General features: G+C 40.0%; 1 protein-coding gene and 1 long non-coding RNA gene across 2 annotated transcripts in view; one reads left to right on the forward strand and one right to left on the reverse strand.

Annotated features, from left to right (window-relative positions):
* Positions 1–14,224, forward strand: part of LOC139433042 (uncharacterized) — a 196,498-nt gene that overhangs the window by 44,342 nt on the left and 137,932 nt on the right. The window lies entirely within an intron of this gene.
* Positions 5,183–14,224, reverse strand: part of LOC117462895 (solute carrier organic anion transporter family member 3A1-like) — a 129,991-nt gene continuing 120,949 nt past the window's right edge. The window contains exon 10 of the mRNA XM_071206203.1: positions 5,183–5,574. Coding sequence (XP_071062304.1) covers positions 5,273–5,574 — 302 coding nt within the window. The 3' untranslated portion in view covers positions 5,183–5,272. The remainder of the gene's footprint in view (positions 5,575–14,224) is intronic.

Raw genomic sequence — 14,224 nt, forward strand, 5'->3', positions numbered from 1 at the left:
CAACACCATTTGGGTGGGATACATATTATTGTTATCAAATGTTTGCATAACGTATATTATATTGTTGAACATCTGTTATCATTGTGATATGTGGGCCTTAGCCTGGTTCAATAGCAAGTCCTCACTTGACATGATAAATGTTAATTTTAGAAACACATGTTAAGAGCGATCAGATTGGCTACACGCTTTCATTGCCGAAAGCTGATTGGCTGAGTCCAAACCATGCTGCGCGGCGACTGCTCCAGCTTCAGTTCCCAAAAAACAGCAGAGCCGCGACTCTCCCTTATTTATGACCGGGATCAATTTTTTGTACAATGACGTAAATACGGAAGCAAATGGAAATCCATTGGAATAACAGTGCTGCTATTTCCCTGCAGCCCGAGCTCAACTGATTTTCCTTCTCCTTTGCACCCTGTAGGCTACTCCTTGGCATTTTCTTCTTTTGGACGTGTACGTGTGTGGGAAAATGCTCCATTGTTTTATGTTGGCCTTTGGCCAGAAACACCCAGGGGCCGTGGAGCGCCCAGCTCCATCCTCCTCAGGGTAAACTGTTGTGACAGAGCACTCAGGGGCCCCTCATTAGCTCTCTGTCCACTAAGAAGCAAAGAAGCTGCTTTAATCCTCTATGTCCTCCTCAATCTGGCAACACAGACGTGGATTATAATTCCATGTTCATTCAGCTCTCCTGTCTGATGCAGATTTTAACCACCTTTGTGAATTAATACAATCACTAATCACAAGAAGCACGTTTGTTAAGATGTGGTAAGTTAGCATCAAGCTATTACAAGTAGTATTAACTGAAAGTATTACGCTAATAGTTTAATCACTGTTTGTGTTTTTCCAAATGACTCCCTAAAAACAAATATTATTTTGTGTGTGTTTTGATGGTTGTTTCATTATGATAAAGACATTTTAAATAGTGATTAATGTGCGAATAATGAACATTGTCTAATAAGCATGCTTTTGAACAAAATGATACATCTCAGGGATTAATAGTTTGCGTGATGTGCGTTTTGTCTGTATTTTAAATATGTTTCAGATGCAGGGTGAAACCCAGTGTAACATAAATGCTGGAGAAAAGCTAAATGTTTCCTGCAGAATTTTTCAAATAAGGCATGTAGTTAAATCTATGTTGGCACCCGCATGAGGCTTGTCATTGATATCAAATGTCTAATTAGTGACAATATTAGCATCAGGAACTAAGTTCAGCATTCATGTGTTACCAATTCCAGTACACAACCTTGTGTACATGCTAACACACTCACAGGTTATACACATATTTTGTCCTCTCTTTAAAGTGGCGGCAGAGATAAACAGCATAGAATTAAAATGTCAAAATAAACCAAATACACTTTATTTATAAATCTTGAGTTATAATTTAATATGGTACCAATATGTTAACCAATATGCTTTCACAGTACATCAGAGTGGTTGTCAAAAAGAAGTAAACACAAATACAATCACACACACACGCGCACATGCACACACACACTCTTTCAGTTCAGCAATACCCTGCAGTGGTCTATTGTGCCATTTAAGCGGCCTGGGCTCATAAATGCATGAAAATTATATTGAAATACAATTTGTACTTGCACTGGAAGTCTGTGTTCAATAGGAGACTGTAGTTACAGAATACATTGGGCCCAGTGCTTTTAAAATCTCTTGGAGACAGTCAGTGTAAAAGAAATAAATGAAGGTTTTGTAATGCATTAATCATTAATCCATTATAGTAATGACATGACTTTCCCTGTAACAAGTTACCAGTCAAAAGAATAGGATTATAACCCCCTTTAACCCCGCTAAATAAGAAAAAACTGAATATTGTACAGCTATCTAATATTCCTTCCCTTTATCTATTTTGCCACATGTCATCATCTTCAGTGTGAGAAATAACAGAAGAGTTCTCTTTCTCTGAGTGTCACTATTTACTACTTTGATGAGAAATGTGACGTTGTCGAGTATGTGATCATTCAAAGGAGAACTTAAAAATATTGATCTTCAAAGGTAAAAAAAAACGCAGATATTAAGTACTGTGGATTTTTTTTTAATGGAATACTAATGTGAGGACGTAATGATATTACATTACTTGGAGCAACCTAACACTGATCGTGGGAAGTGCATTATACCAAATATATTGTTTTGCTCTTGTCCTTTCCATTCTGCGTGTGTCCATAATGCAAACGGAGCATTAATCTCACTATTCGGTCTGTACACAATTGAGCCAATAGTTAAAGTCAGATGATGTTGGGTTCCAAACACCTGCGTTAAATCTTTCTAAAATGTTCCTTTATTTTAAAAGTGCCATGTCTGGAAGGTATGAAACAAAAAACAATAAAAACACAACAGATCGACACGAGACAATCCCTGCAGTTTTCTCAATTGCCGGGGCAAAAAAATACGGAAAACATTTAAAAAAGGAACCCAAAACATAATTTATAAGCACGATAAATATACACACAGGGTCCAATAAATATTGATTGTTATCCCAAAAACCAAAGACGGTGAGATGTCACCACACAGCAAAAAAAAAGTCTGTCATTAGCAGTCATTTCATTTCGTCAAATATCGTTTTCCCCGAACAAGTACAAAAAAATCTGCCAGTGGGCAAAACGTCGGTAAGGTGGGTGAATCTATTTCAGGAACATTTTTCTAGAAACATGGGGACACAATGCAGCGTAAGGCGGATAACTCCTCTGGTATTGCAGGTGGCGTGAGAATATCATAAATTGAGATCTTATTTTTACATTGGAAATGTCTATAATTATCTCATAGCACTGGCAGTGTTTTTTCCTTGTTCCGAAGAAACAGAGATTTTACGGCGTACTGACATGACTCGATTTGAGGTGTGGGACTTTTTTTTGACCTTAGAAGCAGCACCGTGGCCTGTTCCTTCTATTGAATAGGCATGTAAGGCCAGTTGAAGCTGCTCCCGGTCAGCAGCATGTCCCTTATCAGAGTTTTCTATGGGTGTTTTCCCCACCAAGTCGCACGAAGAAAAGCTGCTCTATGACAGAAGAAGAGACGGTGCGGAGGGACGGCAAGCGGAGCAGCAGCTTCCCAAACCTGCTAGGCTGGTTGGGGTACTGGACTCCTCACGTACTCCTCTAAAGCACACTGGGATTTCTCCTGAAGACCCTCCACCTGCCCCAACATCCGACAGACCACAAGCATCTACAGACGGAGAGAAGGAAAATGGGACAAAAAACTCGGAAGGAGAAGAAGAGGTCAAGACCAGAGGTTGAACCAGGCATCGAAATGATCACAAGCATGGTGAGGAATGGTTTCATGCTGCAGGTACCTCCCTTACTATACAAATAAAGAGTGACTACAACATAGAGCAAAATAGGGAAGATAGAACACATCCATTTTTTTATGTAGCGTTACCATAAGGCAAAAAATCTATAGAAACTAAAAACAATATCGGTTTTGCTCTTGTAAGTTATTACTATTTACTTCATCACAATTGCAGACTACTGAGCATTTGTGTTCTTTTTCAAAGGTAGATCTGAGTAAGTCTGTGTGAGATAGTAACAGAAAAGTGAAGCAGGTTCATATGCAAATAAGTGAGATCTATAAAATTCCATTTTTAAAAACACAATAGCTTGAAGAAAATAAATTCTCATGTACTTCCCGTCATTTCGCTCCCATTAAATCTAGAAAACGATGTTCAGATCAAGAGATAAGGTAACAGTATGATTGTAACCGTATAAGAGCTTTACAGACTGAGTTTGTGTGTGTGTTCTACACTCAGCAGAAGCCTCTGTTTGTACTGTATCGCTGCAGGCCGGATGACAGCAGCCAGGGTTAAAGAATGGTTTCTATGTCCCAGTTTGAATACACGTGTTGTTCAGATGTGCTCATGGGGACTAAAATAGACCCAGTACACAGGAGACCTTTCTGTATTTTTTAGTCAGTGGCAATTCATCCTTTTGATGCTGCTCACAATCCAGCCATCAAACATCTGTTATTAAAAGGCTATGAAATATATATTACGCTTTTTGCTGTGCCAACCAGTTTCTCTTGTTTAAAAAAATAATCTATTTCTCCAGTGTAACAATGTAAAGATATAGCAAATATAAATACATCTTTGTGCGCTTCTAATTGAGTAATTTGTGTTTTAAACAATGGCATTTATTTGATTTTTATATATATATATATATATATTTAAATGTTTTAATGCATTATTTCTTAAATAATTGTATGCATAAATGTAAAGCCCACAAATACATTTTAATTACTTTATATAAAAGGCTTATATATTTAATTAAAAAAAAAAAATCAAAACTGGTCAAAACAGTATATTTGAAAAATAACTTTACTGATACATCTTCTATCAAAAATACTAAATGCTATGAAAAATGAATTTTCAGCCATGTTTTTATTCAAATGCAGAGGCTTCTGTATAATGAGTGTTTTATATTTTTCGAGGCTGCAAGATTTAATGCAGTTTGTAAACCCACTTAATGCTTTTTAATAACGGTTATTAAATGCCAGTTTAAAATGTGTTTCTGCTGGACTATTTACTATGTAAAGCACTTTGAATTGCATTGTGTTGAAAGGTGCTATATAATAAAACTTGCCTTGCCTTGCCTTCATAATACCGAAAGACTGTGAGCTCATAGTTCATTTTACAAGGTCAATAAGAGGTAAATATATATGTGTTATTTTGACAAGAATATTAATAGGAAACAAGATTGTTTTCTCTTTCCTGTATTTTTTTGCCTTTATTACATTTTTATGAAAATATTATTTTAAGAAATGATGTGTTGTGTTGTATCAGCTATTGTGTCCCATTGCATACACAGTTATACATAGTTGCTGGTATTTAAGGCCAAATAGTCACTATCCAACCATCTTTAATTTTAATTCAGTGCATGCTGCAGCCAACTGTATTACTTATATTAACTCGAACATCATTTATTTGTCATAATTACTGGTAGTTGTTTGACAGGATATGTATCTGTTATTAACACTGCTATGCCTACACTTTCAAGATGGAAGCTTTGCATCTTTGAATGGTTGTGTTCAGAGAAAGAGTGTTTACCTGTTGTGAACAGCACGATGGCCTTGATGCAGCTGTACTCTGCTGAGTCCACGTGCAGCACCTTGGAGCTTCTCCACCTGCTCCTGGAAGACCCGGATGGGTCCATGAAGGCAACCACCCGGTCCGCAGACATCGGGGAGGCGTGGAGTCCTGCGGCGGCCAGCAGCGGGGCGACGTGGACGGGCATGGAGCACTGGGCGGCGTTCAGCACGAACAGTTCGCTCCATGTCAGGGCGGAGCAAAGCGACCTGGTCCGTCACCTGCAGGTCCGGGAAGAAAGGGATGTTGCGGGGCCCACTCCACGGCGCTGAAGAGCATCCTGGCCGCCAGCTCACAGATGTTCTCGATTGCCCATGATGTTGTTGCTCTGCAGGCACTGAGAGCCGAACCTGGAGGTCGGGTAGGGCTCGGCCCGCAGCAGGAGAGAGATGTATCCCGATAGATAGGAGTGACACTGCAGAGGGTCTCCGTTTGTTCAGAGCAAACTGGCCGTGGGTAAGACTGGGTGGGAAGTCTGCCTCTCTGAACAGCTGCAAAAAATTAAAAGCAGAAATGTCAAATCAAGCTAAAGGCGATAAAAACGAGAATATTTTTTAAAGCAACCGAGATGTCAAATGTAGACACAGAAATGCTACTAGCTTCTTAGTTATGAAGTTCTATTTATACGGTCACAGGCTATCGTGGATTAGCTCTTAACAAATAGGCGTGAATAAGTGTTTGAGACAGTTCCTGAAAACAATTCAGCTCTGTCCTGAAAAAACCTTCTATTATTTTTCTTCAAAGCCAAAACGGTTGCATATACTTGAAGTCATGCCCACTAATATTTGCTAGTTTCTGGCAAGTAACTTTGCTTGTAGCCTATTTATTTTTCACTGGAGCCTTCACTAACTGTGCATTTTCCCCCCTGTCATTTTTGGTGCTGAAAACTATATTCGACTTTTATTCAAATGTTCAAGTTATTCTAACTTTTAAATGTGCTTTTGTTAAGTTTGGAAGCATTAGCAGGCACATGCTACAATAGGCTAGATTGGGCCTGTAAAACCAGCACGCATAATGAATATTGCACCACACACACACACAGTCACACTCACAGTCACATGTATATCAATATGCTACATAATCTGCCAACAATATAAAGCACTCTAGTGCTAAAAAATAAACACAAATACCTAGAAAATTAAGCAAAACGTAGCAACATTTGTGTAGAATTTAAACAGCAGCCTCGCGCTGCTTGGGTCACACAATGGCCATGTTGGACGGACATAGCGCGGTCGAATAGCACAATAATGAACACGCAGCAGATGCTAGCTGTAACATTCTCCGATATCACTGGACAGTGTGCTAGGCTATGTAGCGTAAAGAATATCTACGATAAATATGCTGATATAATTACAATAGGAGTGGTCGGAAACATATCTGTAAAAAATCACTGCGTTTAGACAAAGGCAAACGGCTGTGTTCAGGAATAAATCAGGCTATGTACACTAGGTACTACATTTATCATGCAGAACATGTATAACATTAATAACGCATACAAAATTAAGTCGATACGTTGTGAGCATTTATTGAACCATAACTGTGTCCAGGACCGTTTACTGCTGGATAATACGATTTGACAACAACAACAACAACAACAACAACATAAAGAGGACGCCAGCCGTACCTTCTCTCCTCATGCCGACTTTGAGGCATTTCTTGAGGCGACAGTACTGGCACTGGTTACGGTGGTGCTGGTCCACGGGACAGTTCCTGTTGGCCCTGCAGGTGTATGACAGGTTCCTCCTGACGCTGCGTTTAAAGAAGCTCTTACATCCTTCACATGTGAACTGTCCGTAGTGCTTCCCGCTGGATTTATCCCCACACACGATGCATTCGATCTGCTGGTTCTGCTGTTTGTCCATGGACGAGGAGGAAGAAGAGGAAGAGGATGTGTTGTTGTTGTTTGTTGGTGGTAGTGGTGCTGGACGGATTGGGCGGCGGTGCGCCCTGGTGTGCTTCTGCTGCCTGGGGTATTTCCAGAGAAGACGCCGGGTTCATGTGTCCCGAAAGCTCCCCGGGCAGAGACAGAGGAGCAACCTGGGACACCGGGGAGGAGAGGGTCCCCTGAGAGTCCCCGACGCCCTCGGTGTTTCTCCACGCTACCATAGCCATGTCGATAGTCTCTGAAACTTTGAGCGCCCAACTTTCATATTTTCTCAGCGACAAATGAACCGCACTATTTGGTCTCGTTAATTGCTAACGCACCTTCGGAAAACTGCAGCATTGTTTGACAAAATAAAGTACAAGTTACAATTTAATAATGTGAAAAAGCTCATAGAATAACGGTGATACAATTAAAGCGCGCGAATTTACAAGTAGCCTTTACAAATCTTCAGTCACCCAGAACAGTGTCGGTCTGTTGGAAATCCAAAAGGAGAAAGCTTCATTCAGACCGAGATGATTATCACTATAAACATCCACAGAGATTAACACATAAAGACGAAAACACTGAGCCAAAATCCATCGAGTAAAGCAATGTTATCCCAAAAAGGAATCACAATCTGTCTGATCCTTGGTTCGGTACCTGTGTGTCCACTTTGAACAGAACACCGTGCGAGCAGATCCTTCACCAGAGATGGAGTCCAGGCTTTCCGAGACCTTCCGTGCTCTCCCGATCAGTCAGAAGTTACATTAAAAAGACAAGCTGGAGGGGAGAGACAGAGAGGAGCTGATGGATGAGGATTTTGATGATGCTTTGCTCCGGGACGGAGGAGGAGAGTGGTGGCGTCGTCACGTCACGGGCCTGTGACTCGGTGACGCCTCTGTTTGGGGTGGGGCTATAACGCGAGGAGAAGCTGATCTGGGATCAGCTGTGTGGGGCTCCTGGATTTCGTTGATAAACATTGGCGAGTGTAGAGTGAGGTCTTAGCTTCCCCTGAGCTGTTCTGGTAGGAGTGTGTGCTTCACATGATTTGCTTCACATATTTGTAGTGATATTGACAGACCATTGTCTGTCACACTGTCACATTGAAATATAATGAGAGGACATACTTAAACTCACACTTCATTGGTCTCACAGGAGGAGTGCAGCAGATCCCAAATGCAGTAATTTGATGCCACCTAGTGTCATCAGTAAATTACACAGGAAATCACCTTATGAGATACTTGATTTTGTATAGTGTCAGTTGGAAGAGGAGAAATATATATTTGTTTTTAGGTCTGATAATTAAGGTGAATGCATCTGTTATTGTAAGGGTGTTTTCAGTATAGGCATGTTATCAAAACGTTTACATTATAGATGCATGTTTTTATTGATTTTAAATAGTTAATTGAGTTTGACAAGGATTCCCTGCAGTGAGATGGTGGGTGTCTCTCTTTCAAAATAAAGGGAAAACAAGAAAAAAACAAAAGACATTTGACATCTTCTTAATAAAACATCTAATAAAAACGTTTGGTTATTGTTTTGCCTGGAATTGCACTTCAAAATAGTTTGATAACAATAAAATACATTGGAGTCAAACACAAAGACTAACATAAAGGCCCTGACACACCAAGCAGTCACCAGAGAACTTGCCGACGCCGAGTTTGGGCGACAGGGCACGCTTCGTCGTCTGACTAACGAAAACGGCCGATTTTGGCCTGGTGTGTCAGGGCCTTTACGGTGCGTCCACACAGCGGCGTGCGTTGAAGCTTCCAACGCTTCTGCCCATTCACTTTGAATGGGGTGACGTCACTTTTAGCCGAACTGCATTTTGGGAAGCGACGTGGAGCGTTGCTGGCTTCAAAAGTTGAGCAATGTTCAACTTTTGACGCCTCGACGGAGGCGTCAGCCAATGAAATCCCGTTTATGCAAATCTGCCAGTACAAGCGCTAGCCAATCAAACCGCTTGTATGCTGGGAGAGACTACGCAGGTCATTTCCTCATATTCCAAAAAATTGAGGGAAAATTCATTATAGCGATAGTGAATCACCCGGTGCTGTATGATCAGTCTCTGTTCATCTACCGGGATACAAACCGGAGGAGCGAGGCATGGAGGGAGGTGGCAGAGACAGTGGATGAAACTGGTAGGTTTTCACCTGTTTGGGGATTTTATATCCAGTTTACTTCGTTTTAACATTGCTATTGCTTTGTATGTCGGGGGCGGGAGATTCATGTGATTGGTTGTTGGTCACGATGCTCGCAAAAAATCCCCAAGCTTCAGACACGCCCACCGCCAAGCGTCAACGCACGCCGCTGTGTGGACGGGCCGTTAAGGCCGCTACACACCAACCTGAGACCAAAGAACGCGTACCGAAGGCGCCCTGACTTTTACGTCCGCTACGTCGCTTGCATCGGCTACGCCGCCTGCCTACGCCGCCTGCCTACGCCGCCTGCCTACGCCGCCCGCCTACGCCGCCCGCCTACGCCGCCCGCCTACGCCGCCCGCAACAAATAGCGTCTGGGTTCCATTTTCACTCTCTCTCGTCGATCGAAAAGATGTAAACATAAAAAGGAAACTCTTGCGCCCAGGTGAGATGAAAATGAAAAAGATTAACCGTCTGTGTGTGCCTTCTTAATCGTTTGTTTTGGTCCCTCACTTCCGCTTCGCTTCTCATGCTCGCTAAGCTGAACAGCCAATCAGAGTGATTTCTTTGTCCTGACTTTTTCTGACCTCCCGCGGGAGGTGTGAAATTGTGCCGTAAAGCAACGACGGTGCGGGACACACCAACCTGAGTAGGGCGCTGCGAATGCCTGACTGCCTCTGACGGCCTCTGACTCCCAAAATCGGGTAGGTGTGTCAGGGCCTTTAGACTAACAAGTGTTTTTCTTTGCCATGCCTCAATGTTAAATCTAAATAGTAGTCTGATTCAATCAATATCAAGTTCTTAAACAAAGAAAGTTTAACCCATCTGAATACATTTAAAGATGAAGCCCATGCATGTATGCATGGTTGAACATAGGCATTCATAACTTTTTTGCATGCCATTTGTACAGTGTTGTTTTGCCATCTGTGTCTCACTACTTTTAGCTCTTGATGTGTTTCTGCACCAGGGTTGCTAAGGATGATTCCTGTAAATGTTGTGTTCTATTAAGAGATTAAATCATCTTGATGTTCATGTAGTCCTTTTGGAAGCAAGTCATCGCCATGTGAAAATGTCTGCACGGCCCTTTCCGCGTTGACTCATGCTCCATGAGTCCCGAGGCAGAGTGTGCGGCACGTTCTTCCAGGCGGCCAGCTTTGCAGTCATCCACTGACTGCCCACACACAAAAAAAGCTCTGCTCCGCCTGTTAACGGCTGACGTCCAAGACCAATCAACAGTGGAAGGTCAAGGCTAAAGTGTTTACAACGCTGGATACGGATGATGCATTCCTCCACGTTTAATTCCCTGAACTCTCCCCTATGTAGCGACAAGTCCAGTTACCATTAATCACAGATTTAGGAGTTTAGAGATGATAAACCCCTCTTGTTTTTGGTGAACCGGTGCCCTTTAAGACTTATCACATGTGGGGAGCTGAAAGCTAGCCAATTGGAGATGAATTGAGAGAGAGTATGGCCAGGAGAGGCCTGCTGTGTGTGCAAAGCCACCAGGATATAACTGTTTATGGCACAGTGGGAGACAGTGGCTGACTAGCTACCACACAAACAAATATCGTACATGTACAGCTCTCTTCTAAACTCTTTACCCCCTCTAACCAACCAATGGCACCATATCAGTATCTGTTAAACCCACCAAGTGTATACAGTGGTAAAACAATAATGACAGTCTGTGCTTGAAGATGCCAAATGAAGACCCACACACATAAGGATGTTCAAAAAGTGATGTCCCTTTTCTGAAAATGTACTTTTGTAGCTATACTTCAGTGAAAAAATACATCAGAGGTCAAATATTATTGAGTATTTTAGAATTGTGTTGAGATAGATTATTGTCTTCTAGGAAACGCAGTAGCACTCTTGGCAGAGTCAATATGTAGTGTAAGCTCATTATGCTAATGAGATTAGTGTTTGTGATCTAAAAGTAGGCCTACACTGTAGCTTCTCTCTCACATCCTTCTGCAATGTCCTACTGGTGTTTGTCAAAGAGTCAGTGAGCGTTCACATCCAGGAATGTCACGCCCTGACCTGTTGGCCCCGTTAACGTAAAACAAACACAACATTATAGTTTGGGATAATGCGAATAAATGACAGACTACATGGACATTTTCAGAAAAAAAAACACATAGTATAGTATGTTGAAAAAATGCAAAGAAATTACAGTATAGTAAATGGATTTTTTCAGAAAAGACTACATCGTATTAATGTCGGAAATATGCCAAAAAACGACATAGTATTTCTATATATTTTTTAAAACACAACATACACGGCATGTTCAAATTATGCAAAACGACACATATGTCGAAAATTATAATAAAATACGTCATGTCGAACATTTCAGATAAAAACACATAGTACAGAATGTCGAAAATAAGCAAGAAAATAACGTATTTCAAAAAAAATTCTAAAGGAATTACATAGAAATTATAAGTATAACTTAATTCAATAGTTATTATTAACTTGTAAAAAAAGTTTTACCCAATTAAAACTATTATAATTAATACAAAATAGTAAGTTCAACTTAATTAAACAACTATTGTTAAATTAATGAAAAATGGTTATTAGTACAACTCAATTAATAAATATTATTGCCAAATAAAAAATAGGAAATAAAAAATTGCAGGCATTTTGTATACGAAACTGAGGACTTTAGGTTGGTTTGATTCTGTGAAAACAGACAACATAGTGTAGTATGTTGAAAATATGAGAGAAAAAAACAGAGCATAGTATGTCAAACATTTCAGAAAAAGACGCATATTATGTGATAATCTCTTAAAAAAACGTCATGGTAAAGTAAAACGACGTAGGATAGTACGTCAAAAAACATTAAAAAAGAATGAAATATAATAGTCAGTCGAAAATTCCCCAAAAAACAACATAATATAGTATAGAAAATATCAGACAAAAACGTCACAGAAACGTCACAAACGTCATGTTGATAATATACTATACAATATCATACATTAATATTATTATATTTTTAATATTAATAAAAAAACAACACAGTATAATATGTCGAAAAATTGCTTACAAATTTAATAGAAAAGTATGGGGAAAATATGTAAAAAAAAACGTAGTATGTCGTGTTGGTAGCTCTGCCCAGGTGTCCTGCATTGCTGCAAGGAGATGCACGATGGACACATGGAAAATGAAGTGCTTAAAAGATCCAGTGCCAACAGCAGAAGAGAGAGGTCTCTGGTGCTGGGGCTGCTGGTGTTTCTGCCTTTCAACCTAGGATTTTTATTTGTATATTTTGTATATGTTTGTATATGTTGTAATAAATGAATTTGACTGTTTCAAAGGCATTCTTCTGTGGTGTATTTGTTTCAGTGGTAGAATTTTATTGTTGAAAAAATGCTAAAAAATGACATATTTACGTATGTAAAGAATATGCAAAAAGACATAAGACATCATCGTAAGTCACAATGTTCAGAAAAAAACAACATAGTATGGAATTCATTTCAGAATAAATTACACAGTATACTATTTCAAAAATATACAACATGTCATCATAGTATGTATGGTTGAAAATATGCACAAAAAAAACGAGTATAGCATGTCGAGATTTTCTGATAAAACGTTCAAGTATAGTATGTCGAAAAAAGGCATAGCAATGATATAATAAAGCGTTGAATATGTAAAATACCTTCATAGTACAGTATGTTGACATTTCAAAAAGAACAACATAGTATGTCGAAAAAATCACAGAAAAAAACTTCACAGTATAGTATGTGATAATATCCCAAAAACTTTACCAACAAAATTATATACTATACTAATGTCCAAAAATATGAAAAAAAAAACTCATACTAAAGTATGTCCAAAAAAAACTAAATCGAGTAGTATGGCAAACATTTGCAAAGAATTACACAGTACGTCGAAAAATAGCTGGACTTCGACGGCCTTGCAGTGGAAGTGGAGGCCATGGTGGCATATGATGTTACTGAGGGGGAGAAGGTACAGGATAAAGAGGAGAGGCCCAAGCACTGTACCTTGGGGGACGCCTTGGGACAGGGTAGCGGAGAAGGAGATGTTGATGTTGAAGAACTTTGGTCTCCTGGTGAGATAAGTCAGGATAGGGCAGTATCTGTGATGTTGATGGAGGTTTCGAGATGGGCTGTTTCGGTGCTGTGTTGTGAACGGAAGTTGGATTGGAATGGCTCATACAGTACAAGTTATAGGAGTTGAGGTGGGTTTTCAGTTGGATGGAGACTACGCTTTCCAGTATTTTTGACAGAAAAGGGAGATTTGAGATGGGTCGGATATTACCCTTTTCTCCAGGTTTTTGGAGGATGGAGGTGACAGTAGCCAGTTTTAGTGATTGTAGAATGTCATAAAATGTCATAAAAAGTCCTTATTTAGGCGACACAAGGGTATGATCTCTTAGGCTTATCAAAGCTGATTCCTACAATAACTTGTCAAGTTAGATTGGCACATCTCATCTACTGCTTCACCTGTGACCATCGCACCAACTTTCACCATTCATTAACCCCAGACTGCCGACCTGACTCGCACCACCGTTCACCATGTGGAGGATTACATGCCTGAGACGCACATTGTGCTACAGGTCAGTGTCCAATGATAACCCACACTGACAGCCTTCCTAGATGTAAGTAGAGTCATCCTGGCGGAGTGCAGGGATCCTTCATTAAGAATTGTACAAAGCCCTATTTAACCTTTGACCTCACTTAGACCAGAACTCATTATCTGGATTAACGCACATAGCGGTGTAGATTTGTTGGACTATTGTTGCCTTCCAAAGAACCAGCATCAGTACTTATAATAAAGTTAAAAACCCACAAAAAAAGTTTTTATGAAGGATGCATTTTTGCCATAACCAAGTAGTTTAGTAGCTTAACGTAGCTTAGCTTAGTTTAGCTTACCTTGCTAAGTATCCAAATAAACAACCAGACAGGCTCAAACAAGAATGAAAATGTGATGAATAAAAAACATTTAAACAATAATATAATATAAAGTAAAATAACATAATACAATATGACCCATGCATCTAAGGATTCATGTGAGTGTACCAACAATTTCTACATTGTATTTACCCAAGTGTCTTGGCCTGGTTGGAGAGCAACAGCAAAAATAAAGTAGGATTTGGGGTATCCTTGTCCCTGCTCT

This window comes from Pseudochaenichthys georgianus, chromosome 3, assembly GCF_902827115.2.
Source record: "Pseudochaenichthys georgianus chromosome 3, fPseGeo1.2, whole genome shotgun sequence".
Taxonomy (NCBI): Eukaryota; Metazoa; Chordata; class Actinopteri; order Perciformes; family Channichthyidae; genus Pseudochaenichthys; species Pseudochaenichthys georgianus.